The sequence below is a fragment of the Notechis scutatus genome, chromosome 2 (assembly GCF_049901735.1).
Source record: "Notechis scutatus isolate UNSWTSFEM ecotype Mainland chromosome 2, rNotScu1.2, whole genome shotgun sequence".
Classification (NCBI taxonomy): Eukaryota; Metazoa; Chordata; class Lepidosauria; order Squamata; family Elapidae; genus Notechis; species Notechis scutatus.
Genome location: NC_142010.1, coordinates 259,399,413 through 259,424,592, shown reverse-complemented (window position 1 = coordinate 259,424,592; position 25,180 = coordinate 259,399,413). Strand labels below are relative to the sequence as shown.

The window sequence follows — 25,180 nt, the reverse complement described above, 5'->3', positions numbered from 1 at the left end:
AGAAAGGAAGGAAAATAGGGAGGGAGGGAGAAAGAGGAAGAAAGGAAAATGGGAGGGAGGAGAAAAAAGGAAGGAAAATAGGGAGGGGATGGAGGAGGGAGGAAGAAAGGAAGGAAGGAAAATAGAGAGGGGAGAGAGAGGGAGGAAAAAATAAGGGAAGGAAAAGAGGGAGAGGGAGGCAGGGAGGAAGAAAGGAAGGAAAAGAGGGAGGGAGGGAGGAAGAAAAGGAAAATAGGGAGGGGGATGGAGGGAAGAAGAAAGGAAGGAAGGAAAATAGAGAGGGGAGAGGGAGGGAGGTAGAAATAAAGGAAGGAAAAGAGGGACGGAGGGAGGGAGGAAGGAAGACCTTGAGTATAATCATGGCTCCTGCTATCTATTTCTTTTTTCCCCCCGTTTAGTTCTTCTTCCCATTCCTCCTTTTCCACGACCAGCAAGACTGCTGTCCCTGCTGTACTGCTTTCCCCCCACCCCACCCCTTATTCAATGAACTCTGACCCTCCACCTCCTGCCTGTGATGGGTCCCCCAACAAAGGAGATTTTCAAAGCCTCGGACAATGTGAAGAAGTGAGAATGAAGCTCGCATCCTAAGCGAGGCATCCTTTCTTTCCTCCCTCCCCAACTTCCCCCCCTTTTTTTTCTGCCTTGCGCTGACCAGCAATAAGCCCCTTTTTGACCTTAAAGAATTCCTCCATCAGGTGCTGATCCGGATGAACTTCCTTCCAGGGGAGGTGGCCCAGTTCCATGTGGAATATGTGAAGGAGGTGCTCCGGCATTTTGGGTGCCGTGTACGACTCGCAATAGTGCATCACAAGAAGCCAAAGGATTCCAGGGTCGCTTGGCAGCACCTTATCTACAACAATCCAAAAAAAAGAGAGAGAGAGAGGGAGGGAGGGAGGGGAGGGAGGGAGAGGGAGAGGGAGAGGGAGAGGGAGGGAGAGGAGAGAGAGAGGAGAGAGAGAGAGAGAGAGAGAGAGAGAATGAATATGAATGAATAGAAACAGCCCAGCCTTCACAAGGAATCTAAAGGCACACCAAAATCACAAGAAATTTCCTTTTTCTTTCTCAACACCTGTATATTGAAGAAGGGAAACTAAGAGATTGTAGGAATCAGGGAACTTTTCGCCAGAACAATTACATTTTTTTTTTTTGAAGGACTGCCACCAGTTGGGAGTTGTAGTAAAAACTACTTAGAAAAACAGAATAACGGGATAACAGAGTTGGAAGGGATCATGAAGGTCTTCTAGTCCAACCCCCTGCTTAGGCAGAAAACCCTACAGCACTTCAGACAAATGGTTGTCCAATCTCTTCTTAAAAACTTCCAGTGTTGGAGCATTTATAACTTCTGGAGGCAAGTTGTTCCACTGATTGTTCTCACGGTCATGAAATTTTTCCTTAGTTCTAGGTTGCTTCTCTCCTTCATTAGTGTCCATCCATTGTTTCTTGCCCTGCCTTCTGGTGTTTTTTGGAGAATAGATTGATCCTTTGTGGCAGCCCCTCAAATATTGGAAGCCTGCTATCATGTCATCCCCGAGTCCTTCTTTTCATTAAACTGGACATACCCAATTCCAGCAACCGTTCATGTGTTTTAGCCTCCAGTCCCCTAATCTTCTTTGTTGCTCTTCTCTGCACTCTTTCTAGAGTCTCAACATCTTTTTTACATCGTGGCAACCAATGCTGGATGCAGTATTCCAAGTGTGACCTTACCAAGGCATTGTAAAGTGATATTAACACATCATATGTTCTTGTTTCTCTGTGTTAATGCAACCTAGAGCTGTGTTGGCTTTTTTGGCATCAACTTCCAGTTGGGAAGACTAAATTACAGGGGATAATTGATATAAGAGAATATTTGTAGCTCGGGGTTGAAATGAGGATCCTTGGTGCTCTCTGAGCTTGGTGGTTTTCTTGCAGACATTTCATTAATTTCAACTAGGTAACAATATCAGTGCTAGAAAGAAGTTGGGGTATGTTGCATGGAGGAGGAGGATTGTGAGGTCCTTGGTGCTCTCTGAGCTTGGTTGTTTTCTTGCAGACATTTCACCACCAAACTACGCAACATCATCAGAGCTAAGATGCACTAGCACTGATGATGTTACCTAGTTTGGTAATGAAAAGTCTGAAAGAAAACAACCAAGCTCAAAAGAGTATCAAGAATCCCTTACAAAGGGATTTTAAAGGAGGAATTAATCTAATGTGACATAAGAAGCTACCTTATAACTCTCCGACCCGTGAAGCCACTGAGATCCCAGCGCTCAATCTTCTTACCTTTAAAACCTTTGTGTAAAACGGCTATGCTGGATGCAAACAATTCCACCATAGTTGATGCAATGGAGGCATCACTTTCCAGCCATGGATAGCAGCGCTGTTTGCTAGAGAGAGAAGAGAGAGAGAAGAGAGAGGAGAGAAAAGAGAGGAGTGAGAAGAGAGAGGAGAGAGGAGAGGAGACAGAGAGGACAGACAGAGAGAGAGAGAGGAGAGGAGGAGAGAAGAGAGAGGAGTGGAGAGGAGAGGAGAGGAGAGGAGAGAGAGAAGAGAGAAGAGAGGAAAGGAGAGAGAAGAGAGGAAAGGAGAGAAAGAACCAAAAACACGTGCTTAAAATTTCCAAGGTGTCCACCATTCCCCAAATAGGTGAAGATCCCAGGTCAATTCTATTTTCTTTCACCTCCTAAACAGCTTCCCACTTACCTTGTCTCTTCCCCCTCTAAAACCTCCAGCCATGGCTTGAAGAGTTGAATGGTAGTTAAAAACAGATAATGCAAAGCTGAAAAGGAGAGAGAAAGAGAGAGAGAGGGACTTCTAGTGAATTGCTTCCAACCACAAATGACCAACTTTTTAAGGAATTCCAAAGGGGGCAACTCAGAAGCTGGAAATTGTTCTTAGCTTTCTGTGTTTCCCACTCGCCCAAAACAAACGTGTCTTCATGAGAGTAAACGTGAGTTAAGACAAGGCTTACTCTACCATTAGGCAGAATAAATGACCTGCATTGTTTTTATATTTATAATTGTTTTGATACCTGTTATTATTATTTTACTATATCGTAAGCCAGCCAGAGCCCCTTCGAACAGCGATGTCATGCCCCCGTGGGAGCCTGAATCTGCGGAAGAGGACTAGCCGGAGCTGGAGCTGACAGCGATCAAGGTGGCAGCTTCGTTGGCTTCGGAGGAATGTGAGGAGGAGCAGGACAAGGCAGCCCAGGGCCCCTCAGGATTGGGGGGAAGGGGGGCAGGATGACTGAGAGAGGGCAAGCCGTGGAAATGAGGAGCGATGGAGCTCAGGCGATGAGCAAGGACTGCTCCCTCCCGATCCGCGAGCACGGAGAGTGGAGAGAAGGCGGGAACGGAGAGTGGAGAGAAGGCGGGAACGGCGCAGGCTGACCCAACAACTCAGGTGAAGAGCGTCCCACCCCTCTTCACAAAGCATACTTGGGGAGTGAGACTTAAGGAAACGCTGTGGGGAGGGACGTATGTCGGGAACAAACACTGAATTTGTAGAGTTTTGCAGACGTCTGGAGTTTGCAGGACTACATTGCTTCTTCCTTGCTTTGTGGACTCCATGCCTCGTTCCTTGCTTCTTGGACTCATTTCCTTGTTCCTTTGCTTTGCTGGACTGGGTGCAACCAGAGCCTGCCGTGTTTGTGTGTGAGCACTTTGCTCTGGGACTTGCCAAGAACGTGGGGGCAAATTTGAAGCAGGGGTGGGATTCAACCAGTGTAACAACCGGTTCAGTGAGCGCACACAGCATTTGAAAACTGCCCATTTTCAGCTCTAATACTTACCTTCTACTTGTCAGGATTCTGGCAGTTACTCCCATTTAAATCACGAGTCTCAAGCCAAACTTCCAAAACTTCAAAATGATTTATTGGGAGTTAACAGGTCTGGCATTGCCTGAATGTAGCTGACTCTGAGACACATAATTCATTGTCACCCTTGACCCTGGTTTCCCCCCACCCCCTGGGTGTATCGTAATTCATATTCTCCAATGGGACACATCCATAGCCAAGAGTCAGCAATCATGCTCTCCAGTTAGAATTTTGCATGGCAGGTCACCTAATTACTATCTTTGAAAACATTTATGGAATGCACTTTTGGTTTCCAAGCTGCTGTATTGCTCCCCGCTCCCTTTCTGTTGGCAACTCTAAAAAGAGCATAGAAATGTTTTATGACGCTACTGCAGCCTCGGTGAGAAAAACAGCTGAAGTGTGGCAATCCGCTGTGCCGCGCGAATCATCTGAGCTGCTAAACACGGAAATAAAAGAGAGACTAGGGCAGGGGTGGGCAGGCGGGGCCAAATGATCATCGGAATTACGGGTTCTCCTGAACCGGTCTGAACCGGTAAGAATCCCACCCCTGATTAAAGGGGAGTTTGAACTCTCCTCTGGCCGTGTGGCCTTCGTGCCTTGTCCCGGGTCATCACAAGCGAGATGGGTTGCATATAAATTTAATCAACAAACAAATAAAAGAAACAGACACACAATAAATCTGGACCCCAAAGTTTGGACAGGTTCTCAGGACTCCTGGCCGGGATCAGTTTTTACGAGGCTCAACAAAGTGGGACCCCAAACTTCATTACCTTCAAACACCCTGTTGCTGCCCACAGGCTCCCGCGATAAACTGTCCATTCTGGAGTCAATCAGACGGTGGATCAGATACTGCATGAGACGTCGGACATGAGTGATGTATGGGGCCCACTTGGAAAATAATCCAAAACTTCGATAGTCTTGAGAAGACAACCGCAGTTTGAGAAAGTAGTCAGAGATCCACTCGATGGTCTCCATGACCTGCGAAGAAAAGAAGGAAAGTCCAGGAAGAAATTAGCTGTGGGTTAGAGCTCCAAAGACATTCCCAACTCATTGGCAACTGACTTACATAGCTTATGCAGGGAGACTTTACTTTTACGTTTACTTTTACTGTTAATTTACTGTTAATTTACTTTTACTTTACTTTTACTTTACTTTTGCTTTTGCTTTTTTTCTTTTTCTTTTACTTTTTTACTTTTGCTTTTTTACTTTTGTTTTACTTTTACTTTTACTTTTACTTTTACTTTTACTTTTACTCTTACTCTTTTACTCTTTTACTTTTTTACTTTTGCTTTTTTACTTTTGCTTTTTACTTTTTTACTTTTACTTTTACTTTTTTTACTTTTACTTTTACTTTTTTTACTTTTACTTTTTTACTTTTTTACTTTTATGTTACTTTTACTGTTAATTTACTGTTACTTTACTTTACTTTTTTTGTCATTGTACCTCATACAATGAAATTAAATATCATCTTCAGTGTACAATTTATGACTATGAAAATAAACACAAGCTCCAATTAATTCCCCCAATCCCACTTTCCCAGGCTCAATGGTGGCAGCGTGGGAGCATCGGATCTCAATATGGCTTCCAAAGCTGACACTCAAGGCCTGTGGGCTGCATCCAACCCACGGGATGCTTAGATCTGGCCTGTCGGGCCGCCCCGGAAATGGTGAAGGACCAGCCCGCGGTGCCTCTGCCAGCAAAAACAGAGCTCAGGAAGGCCACGAGCTCCATTTTCGCTGGCAGAGGTTTGCACAAGGCCACCACAGTTGAAAACGAAGCTTGGGAGCCCGTTTTCACTGGTAGGGCGCTTGGGCCGCCACATGTGAGGTCAAGCTAGCCACACCCACCCTGGCCATGTCTACCACCACCCCACCCTCCCAAGGTCAAACACAACCCTGATGCGGCCCTCAATGAAATCAGATTTGACACCCCTGGTCTAAGGTGATTCTTCAAGCATTGTAACAGAACCAGTACACAGGGATTGCTCACCTGTTCAGGTGATAAAATTGGCTCCATTGAAGGCTGCATTGGGATGCTCAGGTTAGCCACCTGTTTCCTACCGTTTTCTTTTGCTACAGTGGATGTCGGGCAGCCCAAAGCTTTGAGAGATGCTTTCCAACAGTCAGGGCTCAGGAGCTGATCGGAAGAACCTGGGCAGAGAATTCAAACCAGCATTAAGTGCTTTAGTTCTATTAGCTGTGGCTAATCTGTAAAGACAGCTTAGTTGTGTGAATACAAATTAAAAGAGTTGGAAGGGACCTTACAGGTCATCTAGTCCAACCTCCTGCCCAAGCGGGAGACCCTACACCATTTCTGATAGATGGCAGTCCAATATCTTCTTGAAAGCTTCCAAGGATGAAGCTTCCACAACTTCTGAAGGCAACTTCTGTTCCACTAGCTAATTGTTCTCACAGTAAGAAAATTTCTCCTTATTTCTAGGGTTGAATCTCTCCTTGGTCAGTTTTCATCCATTATTCCTTGTCTGGCCTACAGGCACTTTGGAAAATAGCTTGACCCCCTCCTCTCTGTGGCAGCCCTTCAAATATTGGAAGACTGCTATCCTGTCTCCCCTGGTCCTTCTCTCTCTTCCCTAGACTAGCCATGCCCAGTTCCTGCAACTGTTCAGAGTATGTTTTAGACTCCAGTCCCCTCTTCATCCTGGTTGCTCTTCTCTGCACTCTTTGTAGTCTCACAACATCCTTTTTATAGTGTGGTGACTAAAACTGGATGTAATACAATACCTGCAATTAAAGGAGTGCAGAATTTAAGAATGGACTGAGCCTCTTAGGAAATCCACAGAAACCTTCTTTCCACTATGTTTTAAAGAGCACAGGTTTCTACGGTAGTCCTTTAAGTTATGAGTTATGAGATATACTTGAAAGCCAGTGACAAGTAGTCATTGAGCCCAACATTTATGTTGCTAAACGAATTTTGCCCTTTTTCACTAGCTTTCTTGCTACAGTGCTTAAGTGAAACACTGCATTTGTTAAATTTGTGAAACAATTGTTCAGTGAATCTGGTTCCCCCATTGACAATGCTTGTCCAAAAATTTGCAAAAGGTGATTCCTGTAACCATCATAAATATGAGTCAGTCAAGCATCTGAATTTTGACCCCTGGTGACCATGGGGAATGAATGCTGTAGTGTGAAAATGGTCCTAAGTCACTTTTTTTTCAGTGCTGTTCTACTTTTGAACGGCCGCTACCTGGTACACATTAAAACAGTGTTTCTCAACCTGGACAACTTTTAAGATATGTGGATTTCAACTCCCAGAATTCCCTAGTCAGCCATGTGTGGACTTCAATGCCCAGAATTCCCTAGTCAGCCATGCGTGGACTTCAGTTCCCAGAATTCCCTAGTCAGCCATGTGTGGACTTCAATTCCCAGAATTCCACAGCCAGCCATGCGTGGATTTCAATTCCCAGAATTCCCCAACCAGCCATGTGTGGACTTCAACTCCCAGAATTCCGTAGTCAGCCATGTGTGGACTTCAATTCCCAGAATTCCCTAGTCAGCCATGTGTGGACTTCAATGCCCAGAATTCCCCAACCAGCCATGTGTGGACTTCAACTCCCAGAATTCCCTAGTCAGCCATGCGTGGACTTCAATTCCCAGAATTCCACAGCCAGCCATGAGTGGACTTCAGTTCCCAGAATTCCCTAGCCAGCCATGCGTGGACTGCAATTCCCAGAATTCCCTAGTCAGCCATGCGTGGACTTCAATTCCCAGAATTCTCTAGCCAGCCGTACGTGCACTTCAACTCCTTAAAGTTGTCCAGGTCGAGACACACTAGAGAAATCCATTCTCAAGACTCTTTTTGCCTTCTTACTTGCTGAAAACTAGCCCTAAAAGTTGAGGTGGTACTTACTTTGAAGAAGGAGCCTCAAAAAACTACTGTAGTGGTCAGGAAACTGGTACTGGAGAAGGCAAACCCCATGTTTGCAGAAGATGGAAAAAGGCATTAAGATGTCCTTCTCAGGCTCAAAGCCACAAGTCTTGAGACCCACGTGGATGGACTCCAAGAGCTGGCCACGCTCCGACAGGGCGGGTTTTGAACTCTGCAACCATTCCAGGAGGTCAAACTGTGTTTTTTAAGGGGTGTGGGGAGGGGGTTGAGGTTGGGGCATGAATAGAGAGAAATGGGAAGGGTGGAGAGAGAGAAGTGAGGCTGATTAATTCCGGAAGAAAGAGACCAAGTTAGAAATGTTCCACTTTGGGTCATGGAAGTAATTATGGTCAAGATAATTTCCCACACATTTTATGAGGAACCAACCAGTCACCCTTTTGCTGAATACTGAACACGTGAAGAGGTGTGGGAGGGGGAGGCTAAGAGGTGCAGTGAATTTGAAAAAGGGAGATGTATTTTTCCTGGTTCCCCCTCCCACTGGCCTGCAGGCGTGGGTATTTGCTTTCTAAACTGTACTCATCTTATTTTAGGGTTTTGCATTTCATTTCTATGTGTCTATTCAAACAGAGAAAGAAAGAAAGAAAGAAAGAAAGAAAGAAAGAAAGAAAGAAAGAAAGAAAGAAAGAAAGAAAGAAAGAAAGAAAGAAAGAAAGAAAGAAAGAAAGAAAGAAAGAAAGAAAGAAAGAAAGAAAGAAAGAAAGAGGTAGGTAGGTAGGTAGGTAGGAAGGAAGGAAGGAAGGAAGGAAGGAAGGAAGGAAGGAAGGAAGGAAGGAAGGAAGAGAGAAAGACGGAAAGAGAGAAAGGCTGGCAGAGATGGACAGCAGATGGACAGATAGATGATAGAGTCAGATGGATGGATGAACGGATAGATGGAAATAGATGACTGGATGGAGAAAGAGAATGATGGATGGATGGGTGGTAAATGGACAGATAGATGGCAGACAATGGATGGATAGATAGATAGATAGATAGATAGATAGATAGATAGATAGATAGATAGATAGATAGATAGATAGATAGATACTGTAAACAGAGAGACAGGCAGGCAGGCAGACACACAGATAGTTGATGGATGGAGAGAGAGAAAGAGAGAGAGAGATGTAAGAGGATGGATGGATGGATGGAGAGACAGCCACACAGATGTAGGATGGATGGAGGAATAGATGGAGACAGGCAGATAGTTAGAACAGGACAGGATGATGGGTGAGCAGACAGACAGATATGCAGATGAGCCATTAGAATTTACAAGGGGGACCCTAATAATGCTGCACCAATGACTCGCCCATATCTGCTGCAATGCTGCACGAAACCCACTCCACGTAAGCCATGAAGGGCTGGCCTTGAGGCATAGCTGATAGCCACACATTTGGGGCGGGTGGGGGTGGTGGTTTTTTGGGGTGGACCCTTCCACCCAGAAGGATTTACTTCTGCCTGAACCCCGCTTGGCTCCCACAGCTGAAGCAGAGTGCAAGGCCATCTTTCTAATGTCTCTGCTTTGACGCTTTGTTCTAATCCGTTCCTGACAGTTCTGATTTTCTGAACCAGATATTGCATCTGTTCCGTTTGCCTTTTTTTTAATAAGAAACAAAAACAAAACTGCTTTGAGTCCATTTGAGAGAAAAGGCTAGTTATTACCCTCCTCCTGGGAAGCACGAAACCCTTAAAATCCAGGCAATGCTTTCAGGAAGGAAAGAAAAAAATGCACCTCCCAGATCAATTGCTCAGACATCAATGCCGCGTGGCAATCCCCTCTCTTGCCTTTGTCAGAAGCATGAAAATGACATCGCTGTTGTCGTCACCCAGGAAAGCCACAACTTTCTCGTACAAGCTGACAAATTCCTCCGGGGAGGCAACAGGAGTGAAGTAAGGGGAGAGCAGCGTGCAAAGTCTTCGGTTCTTCAGAATGGTTTGTAAAACCCGCTGACATTCAGACTTGGTCCCCGCGATGAACACCTGGAACGAGATGTGAGACCGAGGCTTCATTCACACAACTGCAGAAAATTCATTCACACAACTGCAGAAAAAAAGGACTGCAGAAAAAAACAACTGCTACCAACCTGGCTTCCATGGAGGACCTGTATCCTGCACGAGTCAAAAAGAGGGCTGAGAAAATATTTACAGACCCCTCACATCCCGGACATAAACTGTTTCAACTCCTTCCCTCAAAACGATGCTATAGAGCCCTGCACACCAGAACAACTAGACACAAGGGGATTTTTTTCCCAAAAGCCATCACTCTGCTAAACAAATAATTCCCTCAACACTGTTCAACTATTATGAAGTCTGCACTACTATTGCTGTTAATCTTCTCATCGCTCCTTATCACCCATCCCCTCCCACTTGTGACTGTATAACTGTAACTTTGTCGCTTGTATCCATACGATTTATATGGACTGTTTCCTAGTATGATTTGATTGCTGATTGTACCCTATGACTTTCATTAAGTGTTGTACCTCATGATTCTTGACGAATGTAACGAATTTTCTTTTATGTATACTGAGAGTATTTACACCGAGACAAATTCCTTGTGTGTCCAATCACACTTGGCCAGTAAATTCTAATGATTTCTTCCAACAACCAGTTCACCAAACTGCTCAGAAAGTTAACCACTGGTCCTCCTGAAGTGGTGTGAACTGGCTGAATCCCACCACTGGGTCTAGCCAATGGAGAAGAGAGTGAATCCATTCCCTTTCCAGGGTTGAAAAGCTCACAACTATCGAGGCAATCCAAGAGTGCATTTAAATACTAAGTGTTGTACCTGGTGATTCTTGACTCTTGACGAATGTATCTTTTCTTTTATGTACAACGAGAGCATTTGCACCAAGACAAATTCCTTGTGTGTCCAATCACACTTGGCCAATAAAGAATTCTATTCTGTTCTGTTCTGTTCTATTCCGTTCTGTTCTGTTCTATTCCGTTCCGTTCCATTCCATTCCATTCCATTCCATTCTTCCATTCCATTCCATATATTCTACTCTACTCTACTCTACTCTACTCCACTCCACTCCACTCCACTCCACTCCATATATTCTATTCTATTCTATTCTATTCTATTCTATTCTATTCTATTCTATTCTATTCTATTCTATTCTATTCTATTCTATTCCATTCCATTCCACTCCACTCCATATATTCTATTCTATTCTATTCTATTCTATTCTATTCTATTCTATTCTATTCTATTCTATTCTATTCTATTCTATTCTATTCCATTCCATTCCATTCCATTCCATTCCACTCCACTCCATTCTATTCTATTCTATTCTATTCTATTCTATTCTATTCTAATTCTATTCTATTCTATTCTTATCCTATTCCATTCCATATGGCAGGGTCTCCGAAGGATGCCGAGACCCTCAAAAGTGTGCCAAACACAGCAACACAGGATGGTAAAGGGTCTGAAGGCCGTACAGGTAGTCCTCAATTTATGACCACAATGTTTGTTGTTTAATGACCCCGTAATCCCTCGCGGGGTGGAGTCTGAGCAGCTGAATGGAGCTTAGGGTTTACTGGCCGGATGCCCTTCCTGTTGCCAATGTGGAGTCCCTCCCGTTTTCCCTCTCTCGGCAGAGATACCGTCTCAGTGTGCCCAGAGAGAGAAATATCTGCCTCTACCTAAGATCAAACTCACAGCCTCCTGATTGTGAGGCGAGAGCTCCACCGCTAGGCCACCCGCACCACTCCATTTATGACCACAGTGGAACCCCAAAATTTCTGTGGCTAAGCGAGACAGCTGTTCAGTGAAATTTGCTCCATGATACAACCTTCCTTGCCCCCACTAAGTGAATCACTGCAGTTGCTAAGTGAGCCGCATGGTTGTTAAAGTGAATCCAGCCTTCCCACAGACTTCGCTTGCCCAAAGGTCGTAAAAGGGGATCATGGGACACCCCTGCAGGACACTGCAACCATCGTAAATATGAGTCAGACAGATAAACAGATAGTCAGAGTTGGAAGGGACTTTGTAGGTCATCTAGTCCAACCCCCTGCCCAAGTGGGAGACCCTACACCATTTCTGACAAATGGAAGTCCAATCTCTTCTTGAAAGCCTCCAGTGATGAAGCTCCCACAACTTCCGAAGGCAACTTCTGTTCCATTGGTTGATTGTTCTCACTGTCAGAAAATTTCTCCTTATTTCCAGGTTGAATCTCTCCTTGTTCAGTTTCCATCCATTATTCCTTGTCTGGCCTACAGGCGCTTTAGAAAATAGCTTGACCCCCCTCCTCTTTGTGGCAGCCCCTCAAATATTGGAGCACTGCTATCCTGTCTCCCCTGGTCCTTCTCTTCACCAGACTAGCCAGGCCCAGTTCCTGTAACCGTTCTTCATGTTTTAGCCTCCAGTCCCCTAATCATCCTGGTTGCTCTTCTCTGCACTTTTTCTAGAGTCTCAACATCTTTTTTATAGCGTGGTGACCACAACTGGATGCAGAACTCTAGGTGTGGTCTTACTAAGGCTTTATAGAGTGGTATTAGTACCTCCCTTGATCTTGACTGTATCCCTATGTTAATGCAACTTAGGATTGCATTGGCTTTTTTAGCTGCCGCTACACACTGCTGGCTCATATTTAGCTGGTTTTCCACTAAGACTCCAAGATCCCTCTCACAGTTACTGCTATTGAGCCTGGTTTCACCCAGTCTATATGTGTACTTTTGGGGGTTTTTTGCCTAAATGTAGGACTTGACTTTTCTCTACACTGAATTTCATTTTGTTAGATATGGCCCAGTGTTCTAGTCTGTCAAGAACCATCTGGATCTTGAGCCTATCTTCTTGGGTGTTAGCTATTCCTGCCAGCTAAGTCAGCTGCCAAGCCTCTGAATGTTGATCATGTGTCCATGGGGATGCTGCAAATGGTCGTAAGAGTGGAGAATGGTCATGGGTCAATTTTTTCAGTGCCGTTGTAACTTCCAACGGTCACTAAATGAACTGTTGTAAGTCGAGGACTACTTGTAGTTAAAGTGCAGTATTGTAGGCTCCATCTGCCCACGGTCAGGAGTATGATCCTGATGGGACTCAAAGTTGACTCAGCCTTCCATCCTTCCGAGGTCAGTAAAATGAGGACTCAAGATTGTTGGGGGCAGAGTAAACCGCTTAGAGAGAGCTGTAAAGCACTATGGAGCAACATATAACTCTAACTGCTATTGCTATTATTCCTTCCTTCCTTCCTTTCCTTTTTTCCTCCCTCCCCCCCCCCATATCTTCCTTCCTTCCTCCCTCCCTCCCTTCTTTCCTCTCTGCCTCCCTCCCTCCCATATCTTCCTTCCTTCCTTCTTTCCTCTCTGCCTCCCTCCCTCCCATATCTTTCTTCCTCCCTCCCTCCCATATCTTCCTCCCTCCCTTCTTTCCTCTCTGCCTCCCTCCCTCCCATATCTTCCTTCCTTCCTTCTTTCCTCTCTGCCTCCCTCCCTCCCATATCTTCCTTCCTTCCTTCTTTCCTCTCTGCCTCCCTCCCTCCCATATCTTTCTTCCTCCCTCCCTCCCATATCTTCCTTCCTTCCTTCTTTCCTCTCTGCCTCCCTCCCTCCCATATCTTCCTCCCTCCCTTCTTTCCTCTCTGCCTCCCCCCTCCCATATATTCTTTCCTCCCTCCCTCCCTTCTTTTCTCTCTGCCTCCCTCCCTCCCATATCTTCCTTCCTTCCTTCTTTCCTCTCTGCCTCCCTCCCTCCCATATCTTTCTTCCTCCCTCCCTCCCATATCTTCCTTCCTTCCTTCTTTCCTCTCTGCCTCCCTCCCTCCCATATCTTCCTTCCTTCCGTCCTTCCTCCCTCCCTCCCTCCCTCCCATATCTTCCTTCCTTCCTTCTTTCCTCTCTGCCTCCCTCCCATATCTTCCTTCCTTCCTTCTTTCCTCTCTGCCTCCCTCCCATATCTTCCTTCCTTCCTTCTTTCCTCTCTGCCTCCCTCCCTCCCATATCTTTCTTCCTCCCTCCCTCCCATATCTTCCTTCCTTCCTTCTTTCCTCTCTGCCTCCATCCCTCCCATATCTTCCTCCCTCCTTCTTTCCTCTCTGCCTCCCTCCCTCCCATATATTCTTTCCTCCCTCCCTCCCTTCTTTTCTCTCTGCCTCCCTCCCTCCCATATCTTCCTTCCTTCCTTCTTTCCTCTCTGCCTCCCTCCCTCCCATATCTTCCTTCCTTCCTTCTTTCCTCTCTGCCTCCCCTCCCTCCCATATATTCTTTCCTCCCTCCCTCCCTTCTTTTCTCTCTGCCTCCCTCCCTCCCATATCTTCCTTCCTTCCTTCTTTCCTCTCTGCCTCCATCCCTCCATATCTTCCTCCCTCCCTTCTTTCCTCTCTGCCTCCCTCCCTCCCATATATTCTTTCCTCCCTCCCTCCCTTCTTTTCTCTCTGCCTCCCTCCCTCCCATATCTTCCTTCCTTCCTTCTTTCCTCTCTGCCTCCCTCCCTCCCATATCTTTCTTCCTCCCTCCCTCCCATATCTTCCTTCCTTCCTTCTTTCCTCTCTGCCTCCCTCCCTCCGATATCTTCCTTCCTTCCGTCCTTCCTCCCTCCCTCCCTCCCATATCTTCCTTCCTTCCTTCTTTCCTCTCTGCCTCCCTCCCATATCTTCCTTCCTTCCTCCCTCCCTCCCATATCTTCCTTCCTTCCGTCCTTCCTCCCTCCCTCCCATATCTTCCTTCCTTCCTCCCTCCCACCCATTTTTCCTGCTTCCCTCCCTCTTATATCTTCCTCCCTCCCTCCCTCCCTCCCTCCTCCAATCTCACCAATAAAGCGACTTTCTAAATTATCTACATACCTTATTTATTTAGTATCATCCATATCTTATTTCCCACCCACTTTTAGTAAGCTCTCGGTGGCCCATTAAAATAATTCATGGCAGAATTCTAAATGGGCGCCAACAGATAACTCGGCTTTATTGGTGAGCAAATCCTACCCCCAAACCACTCACTTGGCCAAGGACCTCGATGCAGGAAGTGAAGAATTGCCTCGATGGGGGATGACGCTGCGTTTCGTCGCACACGTATTCCACCACTGCGAAGAACAGACTGATGCCAATCCGTTGAATCCTTGGTGTAGGCTGGAGCTTATAGATATTGATTAAACCTCTGGTAGCGGGGATAAAAATGGCGGTTTAAAAAAACACGTAAGCAAAGGACAGGAGATCAGTAATGTATAATTCAGGCTTTGGACTAGCGCCGTAAATAAAAGTATGCAGTCAAGGGATAAGATTTAGTGCAAGAAGGATGGCCTGGCCTTCCCCCTTTGGGCCAATTTGTCTATTTCCGTGTCAATCCTGCAGGAGAAGCCTTCCCTTTCTCATGGATATATGTATTTGTCCCTGGGATGAATAATTTTTGTTTTTTAAAAAAATGTGGTTACAAGCAACCCCTGAAGATGGATTTAAAAGGCCAATTTGGGGCTCATTCGGGACTACAGTGGCAATGCATGGCTGTGAAAGTTGGACCATAAGGAAGGCTGAGAGCCAAAGAATGGAGGCCAGCCGTTTGTCCAGAATGGTATAGGATTTCTTGCTTTGAGCAGGGGGGGTGGACTAGAAAGCCTCCAAGGTCCCTTCCAACCCCATTACTCTTGTTATCCTTCTAGATTTGAGAGGCACAAGACACCATTCTAAATATCTGATGTTTCTGAGGAAATTGTGACCGAACTTTTGCAAACCCTAGTTTCCTATGGTCTATGGAGATTCTCCAGGTCATCCAGGTCAAGGTGCTTTTTCAAGAGGCAACTGGACTGTTCGGTTTTTCTTTGAAGATGTTTCGCTTCTCATCCAGGAAGCTTCTTCAGATCGGAACTGGATGGTGGGGAAATGGAAGAATTTATACTCCTTGCAGACAGCTAGTCATTTGCATCCTTTTTGAGGGTGGTTGAGGCCACTTGGGAGTTTATCTATGTCCTCGGCATCACCTGAATAGTGCAAATGGTTGTGGAAACTTCTTGGAACTGCTGAAAGGACCGTGTTGTAGACTGGAGGTGGGTGGTGTCGTATCCCTCTCTCTCTGTTGTTCCTAGCCCTAACCATAACCTCCAGGTGGCCTCAACAACTCTCTAAAACAGTGGTCCCCAACCTTTTTTGTACCAGGGACCAGTTTCACGATTATTCATTCTTTGCGGCTCGGTACAAAATGATCCACGGACCGGTATCGGCATCAGCACTCACGACCAAGGCCAGGCGAGCCGAGCGACCGGCCACCCAGCCGTCCCCCGCTTCTCCCTGCCACCTTCAACTCCTCCTTTGTACCTTCTCGCGGTCGATGGGCTTTTCGGGCTCTCCTCCTGAGTAACACAAGACTCCACCGCCATCAGGACGGCTCGTTTGAAGCCGCCCCCCCCCCTTCGACGAAACTAAGGCGCGAGGATTCCTTCAGCACCCTAACGCTGCTTTCGAACCGACGACCGACAAGCTCACCCGGAAGCACTTTCTCAAGCGCCGTCGAAACAAGATGGCGGCGCCCAAGCAAAGTAGGCCCTACTTTCATTCTTTGCAGCCCAGTACAAAATGATCCACGGACCGGGACCGGTCCGGGGCCCGGTGGTTGGGGACCCCTGCTCTAAAAGAATGCAAATGACCAGCTTTGTTTACAATGAATACAAATCCTTCCATTGCCCACCATCCAGTCAAGCGATAAAGAAGCTTCTTGGATGAGAAGTGAAACGTCTTCACAGGAAAAAAACAGGAAGTCCAGTTTCCTCTTGAAAAAAAGCACCTTTGGAACCTGATTTGGATCGCTCAGAATCAGAAACACAGGCAAGACAAGGTTTCGCCACGGAGAGGAAACCACACAACTCACGTTATGAAGTTCTCCACGTAGACGGCGGCTCCTACAACATTCAGAGGAGGCATCTGAGCAGCTTCTGCCTGCAGGTGCTTCATTTCTTTCTCCAAAATGTGCAGTTGCTGGTTGACGGCTTCATTTTTGTGTTTTCCCTCAAACTAAAATCGAGACAATACATTATTGCATTCAACTAGCAAACTAATTCAATCTTAGAATAATCGAATAAATTAATGTTAGATTTGCAACAGCTGTTGTCGGGATTCTGGCAGTTACTCCAATTAAATCATGAGCCTCGAGCCACACTCCCAAAACTAAAAAGGATTTTTTAGAAGTTCACATTCTGGCATTAGCCTGGGTGTAGTCAACTCCGAGATATGTAATTCACTGTCACCCTTGATCCTGTTTCCCCCCCACCCCTCTGGGTGTATCATCCAACAAAACACGTCCATAGCCAAGAGTCATCAATCATGCTCTCCAATTAGATTTTTGAGCAGCAGAAGCTTCAGTCATCTAATCAGTCTTTGAAGAAAATATGAATGGAATGTACTTTCAATTCCACACTGCTGCCTGCTCTTTGAAAGTTCCTCCCCGCTTTCTTTCTGTTGACAACTATAAAACATGCATACAAAATGTTTTATGAGTTGACAAGCTGCCCCACCACTTTCATTTCTGATCGCAGAAGCAAAAATGGAACTAGAACGGAATCTCCCTGGGAAAGGGAGGAATTACAGGGAGTCCAACTTACAACAGTTCGTTTAGTGAGCGTTCAAAGTTACGATGGCGCTGAAAAATGTGACTTAAGGCTGTTTGTCACAGTTCTGACTTCGCAGCATCCCCGTCATCATGCGATCAAAATCCAGACTTGGCAACTGACTCATATTTATGATGGTGGCAATGTCCCAGGGACATGTGATCCCCTTTTGCAACCTTCTGACGTCAATGGGGAAGCCCGATTCACTTAACAACCAGGTGACTCACTTAACAATGCAGTGGTTTACGTAACAACTGTGGTCGTAAAATGGGGCAAATCTCATTTAGCAAACATTTAGCAACAGAAATTTTAAGCTCAGTGATGGTCCTAAGTAGAAAACTACCTGTATAAATCAGGAAGCAGAGTCCTTTCCATCACTGGCCCTCTAGCCCAATGGTTGAAGAAATTATAGCACACCCCCTTCCCATGCAAAAACAACAACAAAAACCCACCCTGTGATCTACAGAATAGGCAGACATTAAAGGACATTAAAGGAACGGCAGTTGAGACTCTCAATAGAACAGAAGTCTTTTTATTGGCCAAGTGTGGTTGGGCACACAAGGAATTTGTCTTGGTGCAAATGCTCTCAGTGTACATAGAATAGGAATAGGAATAGGAATAGGAATAGGAATAGGAATAGAATAGAATAGAATAGAATAGAATAGAATAGAATAGAATAGAATAGAATAGAATAGAATAGAATAGAATAGAATAGAATAGAATAGAATAGAACAGGAAAGAACAGGAAAGAATAAGAAAGAGTAAGAGTAAGAGTAAGAGTAAGATAAGAGTAAGATAAGAATAAGAATGAATAAGAATAGAATAGAATTCTTTATTGGCCAAGTGTGGTGGGGCACACAAGGAATTTGTCTTGGTGCAAATGCTCTCAGTGTACATAGAATAGAAATAGGAATAGGAATAGGAATAGGAATAGGAATAGAATAGAATAGAATAGGAATAGAATAGAATAGAATAAGAATAGAATAGAACAGGAAAGAGTAAGAATAAGAATAAGAATAAGTAAGAATAAGAATAAGAATAAGAATAAGTAAGAATAAGAGTAAGAATAAGAATGAATAAGAATAGAATAGAATTCTTTATTGGCCAAGTGTGGTTGGGCACACAAGGAATTTGTCTTGGTGTAAATGCTCTCAGTGTACATAGAATAGAAATAGAAACAGGAATAGGAATAGAATAGAATAGGAATAGAATAGGAATAGAATAGGAATAGGAATAGAATAGAGTAAGAGTAAGAGTAAGAACAGAATAAAATGAATAAGAATGGAATAGTAAGTCTTTATTGGCCAAGTGTGGTTGTAAGAATAAGAGTCTCAATAGAATAAGAGTAAGAATAGAATAGAATAGAATAGAATAGAATAGAATAGAATAGAATTCTTTATTGGCCAAGTGTGGTTGGGCACACAAGGAATTTGTCAGTGCAAATGCTCTCAGTGTACATAAAAGAAAAGATACATTCGTCAAGAGTCAAGAATCATCAGGTACAACACTTAATGACAGTCATAGGGTACAATAAGCAATCAAATCATACTAGGAAACAATCAATTCCAACTTCCTTTCCTCAAAGAGGAAGAGGCGGGGACTTCCATTCTAACCTGGATTGTTACATGAGCTGCTCCATGGCAACTTTTACCAGATCCACCCCGACATTCCAGGTGAAGAGTAACCTGTTCTTCTCGGTTGGTGTACAATTTTGGCAGAGTGTCCAGGATCTCGCTACTGAAAGCCACTTGCTGGGATTCCCGAAGTGCTGCCAGTCTAAAATTTAACAACAACCATCCATTGTAGCCGAGAGCCAAGGACATCGCGTGCACCGGGGAAAATATTAGATCAGGCAAATGAAGGAGATGGAAGTAGGTGGTCAATTTTTTTATTACCGGTTCTGCGGGTGTGGCAGGGGAAGACTACTGCAAAATCCCCATTCCCTCCCCACCCCACTAACCTGCTTTCCAGCTCCGTTCTCCTGTGCAGGGCAACCAAAGAAGACCCAGCCAATCAGCTGGGACTCGATGGGAAGCAGAGAATAGATGGGGGCAGGGCCAGTCAAAGGTGGTATTTGCCGGTTCTCCAGACCAGGGGTCCCCAACCACCGGTCCACGGACCGGTCCCGGTCCGTGGAACAAGTCCTACCGGGCCGCTGGCTTGCTGGGCACCGCCATCTTGTTTTGATGAAAAAGTGCTTCCGGTGAGCTTTTCCGGTAGAAAGCTCACCGGAAGCACTTTTTATCAAAACAAGATGGCGGCGCCAGCTGATGTCGTACCGGGCGCGCCATTAAAAATACCGGCGCGGGTTGGAGATCACTGCTCCAGACTACTCAAAATGTCTGCTACTGGTTCTCCAGAACTGGTCAGTACCTGCTGAATACCACCTCTGGTCTCCTTTTGAGAAATGTGGGGTGGACAATCTTTGGAACCATTGTCCTCATGTGGAATTTGAACCCTGGGGGAAAGTTTCCGTTCAGGTTGCGCTGTGCTTGTGGTCTGATCCAAAAGTGGCACTTCAGAGGTTGCAGGCCTGTTGAATACAGTTGCTGTCTAGTTCTCATTAAAGCAGCCCTGTCCTTTTTCTAGGGTGAGACGGAGGCCGTCAAAAACGTCTCACTGAGAGGTGGTTGCTATGATAGGCCTGTCTAATCATAAAAACTTCCGAGCCTGGCCTAGTGGGCAGCTCTAAAACTAAATCATTGCAGTGGGCCTCCTCCATTTTTTTTTTTTTTAATAAATATGATCCTTGCCAAAGATGGGTTTCTGTTTCTTTATAAGGTATGTTTCTTCTTTTAAAAAGAGACATTTTTTAAAGAAGTGAGGTAGGGGAAGGAATTCCTGAGCGCTATGCAGAGTCCTACTTTATCTAAACCTGGTCAAAAGGAAGAATGTGAAGACAACTTCGCACACTAATAGTGTAAAAGTTGGAAGGGACCTTGGAGGTCTTCTATCCAACCCCCTTCGACCATTCCAGACAAGTGGGCTGTCCAGCCTCTTCTTTAAAAACTTCCATAACCTCTGGAGGCAAAAGAATAATTAATCAGTGGAACAACTTGCCTCCAGAAGTTGTGGCTGCTCCATCACTGGAAGTTTTTAAGAAGAGATTGGATAACCATTTGTCTGGAATAGTAGAGGTGGGGTTGGTTGGAGTAGAAAACCTCCAAGGACCCTTTTCAGCTGCATTACAATGTTATCCTATTAAACCAGCTCCACTGATTAATCATTCTCACTGACAGGAAATCCCTCCTTACTTGTAGGTCGAATCCCTTTTTAATTCCATCCATTACTTCTTCTCCTGCCCTCAGGTACTTGGGAAATTAGGTCAGTCCCCCCTACCCCATTGACCAGGAATCTTCTGGGTGATGAAGTAAACAATTTAGCAAACATGTAAATATAAGCGTCAAAGGGTGTTTGAGGGGGTCCCCCGTCTTATCAAAGCAAATACTGGGACTCTGTCTTTATTTCTACCTAACCACACCAGAGATTGGCAAAACACCCCTCCTCTTCTGTGACAACCCCTTAAATATTGGAAGACAAGCTGGATACCCGTGCTTCGCTACGAAACTATGCCATCAGGCTTAGTTTTTTGGGAGGAAAATAATGGGGGGGTGGGGGGGATTTTGCCTCTGCCTACCAGCATCCATCGGTATTCATCTGGCTAGCGTCCTGTCAGTGTGTGAGAGAGTTGAGGGCTATTTGGAAACTGAAGCAGTATTTGCTGTATGAGCAAGGAGGACACAGCAAGGAGCCCGGGCGTGGCTTAGCTCAACTGTTCTGTACTAAAGCTGCTTGCTGCTGTGAAACTAAAACTGAAACTCCTCTGCTTGTGTTTTGCATTTGGGACAGATTTCTTTTCAGGTGGGGAGGGGGAGTAGAACTCCTTAGCATCAGAGTGTGTTAATAATAATAATATACAAAATATTAACGCTCTGACGGTCATTTTGAAAAATCCTTTCTTAGTGAGCACCTAGAAGGCAAGAGGAACATAGGTGCCAAATTTCAAGTTTGTAGGCTTTACGGTTCTGGAGATTTTGTGATGATGCATGAGTGCTTTATCTCTTTTATATATATAGATAGATTGCTATATATAGATAGATTGCTAGTCCGGCAGGATGCCATAATTAAACACAGTTCAGAAGAGAGAAAACAAAACACAGCAAAAGAGAAAAAGAAAGAAAAAAAATCTTACTTAGCATGCTGCTGAAAGGTCCTGAGGTTACTGCAAGTCAATTGTTTGGCTTCATGTTGGTTTACCAAGCTAGCAGGACAAATGACAGGCACAGGAGCTTTCATTGGCTGAAGAGACAGCGGGGGCTGGGGGGCATCATACTTCTTCAAGCCGCTGATAATCCTCTCCTTAGCTATAAGGTTATAGAAAAGAAAAAGCGTATTTGATTATTCATGTATTAACCTCAGCCAGAATTGTATTTGCTCGGAATTGGAAAAGCCAAAAGATTCCGGGAGAGGGAAAGGCGACTGAGAAAAATATTAGAATGTGCAGAGAGATGAATAGATTAACAATGGCAATTAAGGAAAAGGACAAAACTAATACGACATGGTATGGAATTTATTTTATCAATGGTTGGATAATAAAACAAGTTAAAATTGAGTAGATGAATATATAAAGAATAAGTTAAGACTGTCATAAAGATAAGAGGTATAAGAGACAATGGCATATAAAGAAAATGTGATTATTGCTATAACTGGTAAGAAAAGAATTGATTATAATTGTTAGCACAAGATATATGTACCCAGTCGACACACTGTTTAAATGAAAGATGAGTTTATTGTAAATATAAAATAAAAAAAACTTTAACAAAAAAATTATCTCCTTTGCCTGCCCCGGGGAATGGAAGAGATATGAAGCCTTCACCACCAATTCTTGCTTTCCAAATGATATATGTTTGGGAGGGGTTTGTCTTTCAGATGACCCAGCATCAGGGGTGGGATTCAAAATTTTTACTACTGGTTCTGTGGGTGTGGCTTGGTGGGTGTGGCATGGCTTGGTGGGCGTGGCTTGGTGGGCAAGGCAGGGGAAGGTTACTGCAAAATCTCTATTTCCACCCCAACCCACTAACCTGCTTTCCAGCTCCGTTCTCCTGTGCAGGGCAACCAAAGAAGACCCAGCCAATCAGCTGGGACTCCATGGGAGGTGGAGAAGAGATGGGAGCGGGGCCAGTCAGAGGTGGTACTTGCCGGTTCTCCGAACTACTCAAAATTTCCGCTACCGGTTCTCCAGAACCAGTCAGAACCTGCTGAATACCACCTCTGCCCAGCACCTTAGTAATTTGCAACTAACAATAATCTGGAATGTCTATGGAGATTCTCAGTTAGCGAGGTCAGGGTTGAATCCACATTCAACCATGTTCACGTTTGGACACACAACGAATCTGTCTTGGTGCATATGCTCTCGGTATACATAAAAGAAAAGACATTCATCAAGAATCGAGAATCATCAGGTACAGCACTTAATGATAGTCATAGGGTACAATAAGCAATCAAATCATACTAGGAAACAGTCCATATATGAATGAATGAAATACCTAACAAAGGGTCCGTGAAGTCTGTCTGCATCGGCAAAGCACTGGAGGCAGGAAGGGGTCCCACTCTGACTTGAAACCAGAGGTCTAAGGCTTCCTGGAATTCACACTGAATCTGCTGAACGTTGACAAATTCCATCCAGAGATCCTTCAAGCCAGCAGGTAAGGGAGACAAAGCAAGAAACACCAGTAAGGAGGTGTTCTGACCAAGGCTTCTGAGACCGTAATTACGCACACGCTTATTTTAAAAACAAGTCTTATTTTATTGCAACGCTGGGAATTATTTTCATTCCCAGCTGGGAATGAATCTCAAACAGTCCCCCAAGATAATCGCCCACCTTTCTTTCCTGTGAAGTGCTGCCAATAACATATAGTGTCAAATGAACTAGAACAAAAACCAACTGAAGTACAAAGAGCTTCAAGAATGAATCTGAACTGAATGAACGACTTTGCTTCCTGCAAAGTTTTCATCATCTTTGCCTGACCTTTATACCTTACGGGAGGGGCAATCACCTCCCAGCCTTACTGGCGAGTTGCCCCTTTTGTTTCAGCTGCTCTCGCCTTCTAGCAGCTCTGTGCACACGCACACTAGGAACAGGCTCCCCTGGGTCCTCTGCCTCGCTGCTGCCAGACTCCAGAGGCTCCAGAGGCAGCACCCCACTCCCAGATGGTCCTGGCCCCATCTCTGCATCGGACGCAGAACCCTCGTCTGAGTCCTCTCCAGACTCCCAGACTGACCTCCATTCTTCCCCACTGTCCGATTCCGCTGCCGTCTGCACAGGCTGCCGGCGAACCACAACAGGAGGACTGGACATTCTGATTGCCAGCAAGATCGATTAAAGCCCTGGCTTTAATTTAACCCCACCCCCGTTGGGGTGGCTGCCAAGTAGCATGGACGACAATTGCAATGGAAGCTTTGAGACCCCCTTGAACAAGTGGAATCCCACTCCTGTGTAATTCAAAAGGAGGCGTCAAACCCACCGGGAATCAGAACTGAGCAGCCGCTGGCAGTTGTCACAAGTAGCCCTTGACTTACAGCTATTCATTTAGTGACCCCTTTGAAATAACAACAGGACAACGGAACCAAGTGAACCTATGACTGTTTTTCACACAACAAACTTCTCTGTGATCTAAGCTCTCTCAACCGTTCACCATACAGTTTAGCTGACCAGATCCCTGGCCATCTTCATGGCTCTTCTCTGTTCACTTTCTTAGGGTCTCAACATCTTTTTTTGTACCATTGTGACCAGAACTGTATGCAGTACTCCAAGTGTGGTATTCCAAGGTAGGTGTCATGCTCTTGTTAGAATCGGACTCTGAGGGAAAGGAGGAACAGCCGACAGGGAGTGGAGGTGTGGCTCCGGAGGTTGTGGAGGAGGCTGGGGAAGGGCAGAGGCCGGCAGTCAGAGGAAGAACCAGGCCCATCCCCTCTTCATCCTAGGGCACGCAGGGAGGAATGGAGAAGGAAACAACTTGGCTTACGAGAGAGGAAGTGGCCATGATCCCCCTCATTGGTTGCAGCTGGGGAGAATAGTATATAAGAGAGACAGTTAAAACACAGCGTTGCCAGAAGCAAAGCGTGTGTTATTTTGGGCTAAAGTTATCTTGGTTGGCGTCCTTCCAACAGACTGTGCCTTGTTATCTCCTTTAAGTTGGTAATTACTTATCCTGGTCCACTGTGGAATTTCCTTCATTGTAGTTTGTTTTGGTTTTTATTTCACCTCTATCTGCTCATTAAGTTTGGACTGTATTGCTTTCTTTTGAAAACTATCTGCTCATTAAGTTTGGACTGTATTGCTTTCTTTTGAAAACTATTTTTGAATAAGTTTTATCTCCAGCTGAAAATTATTGAACAGTGGGGCCAAGTTGGAGGCATTAAAGGACATTTATTTACGTTTTGGATTTTGTTACGTTTGTGTTACACTCCGGGTCATCACAGTAGGATTCAGAAGGAGCCCCAAAGAGGTATGAAATACAACACTTATGTTGTGGTCCACCAGAGGCCTGCAGAGCTGGCAGCAGAGTCGGATAGTGGGAGGAACATGGGCCAGTCCTGGAGTCTGGGGAGGACTCGGATGAGGGATCTGCGTCCAATGCAGAGATGGGGCCAGGGCCATCTGGGAGTTATGTGCTGACTCCTGAGCCTCCAGAATCTGACAGCAGCGAGGCAAAGGAACAGGTGGAGCCTGTTTCCAGCACGCGCGCGTGCAGAGCTGCCAGAAGGCAAGAACAGTTAAGGCAAAAGGGGAAATTTGTGAGTAAGGTTTGGAGGTGACTGGCCCTCCCATAAGACATAAAGGAGGAGCAAAGGGACATGAGCCTTTGCAGGAAGCAACTTTGTTCGTACTGGTCGGTTTGAAACCTGAAGCTCCATTGCTGAATTTGTGCTCCGTTTGGTCTTGTACAACTAATTGGCAATTTAGTAGTTGGCAGCATTTC

The 25,180-nt window shown here is 45.2% G+C and overlaps 1 protein-coding gene across 2 annotated transcripts in view; it reads right to left on the bottom strand.

The window, feature by feature from the left end:
• Positions 1-25,180, bottom strand: part of EPG5 (ectopic P-granules 5 autophagy tethering factor) — a 100,296-nt gene that overhangs the window by 22,177 nt on the left and 52,939 nt on the right. For both annotated transcript variants that reach the window (XR_015748283.1, XM_087958702.1), the window contains exons 25-36: positions 22,745-22,889; positions 21,391-21,562; positions 18,812-18,974; positions 16,463-16,605; positions 14,605-14,761; positions 9,461-9,655; positions 7,664-7,877; positions 5,786-5,946; positions 4,567-4,774; positions 2,683-2,758; positions 2,263-2,366; positions 675-850 (exon numbers count right to left, since the gene is read on the bottom strand). Coding sequence is in view for 1 of the 2 variants with exons in the window: in XM_087958702.1 (XP_087814828.1) it covers positions 675-850; positions 2,263-2,366; positions 2,683-2,758; positions 4,567-4,774; positions 5,786-5,946; positions 7,664-7,877; positions 9,461-9,655; positions 14,605-14,761; positions 16,463-16,605; positions 18,812-18,974; positions 21,391-21,562; positions 22,745-22,889 (1,914 nt within the window). In the remaining variant the exon portion in view is untranslated. The remainder of the gene's footprint in view (positions 1-674; positions 851-2,262; positions 2,367-2,682; positions 2,759-4,566; positions 4,775-5,785; positions 5,947-7,663; positions 7,878-9,460; positions 9,656-14,604; positions 14,762-16,462; positions 16,606-18,811; positions 18,975-21,390; positions 21,563-22,744; positions 22,890-25,180) is intronic.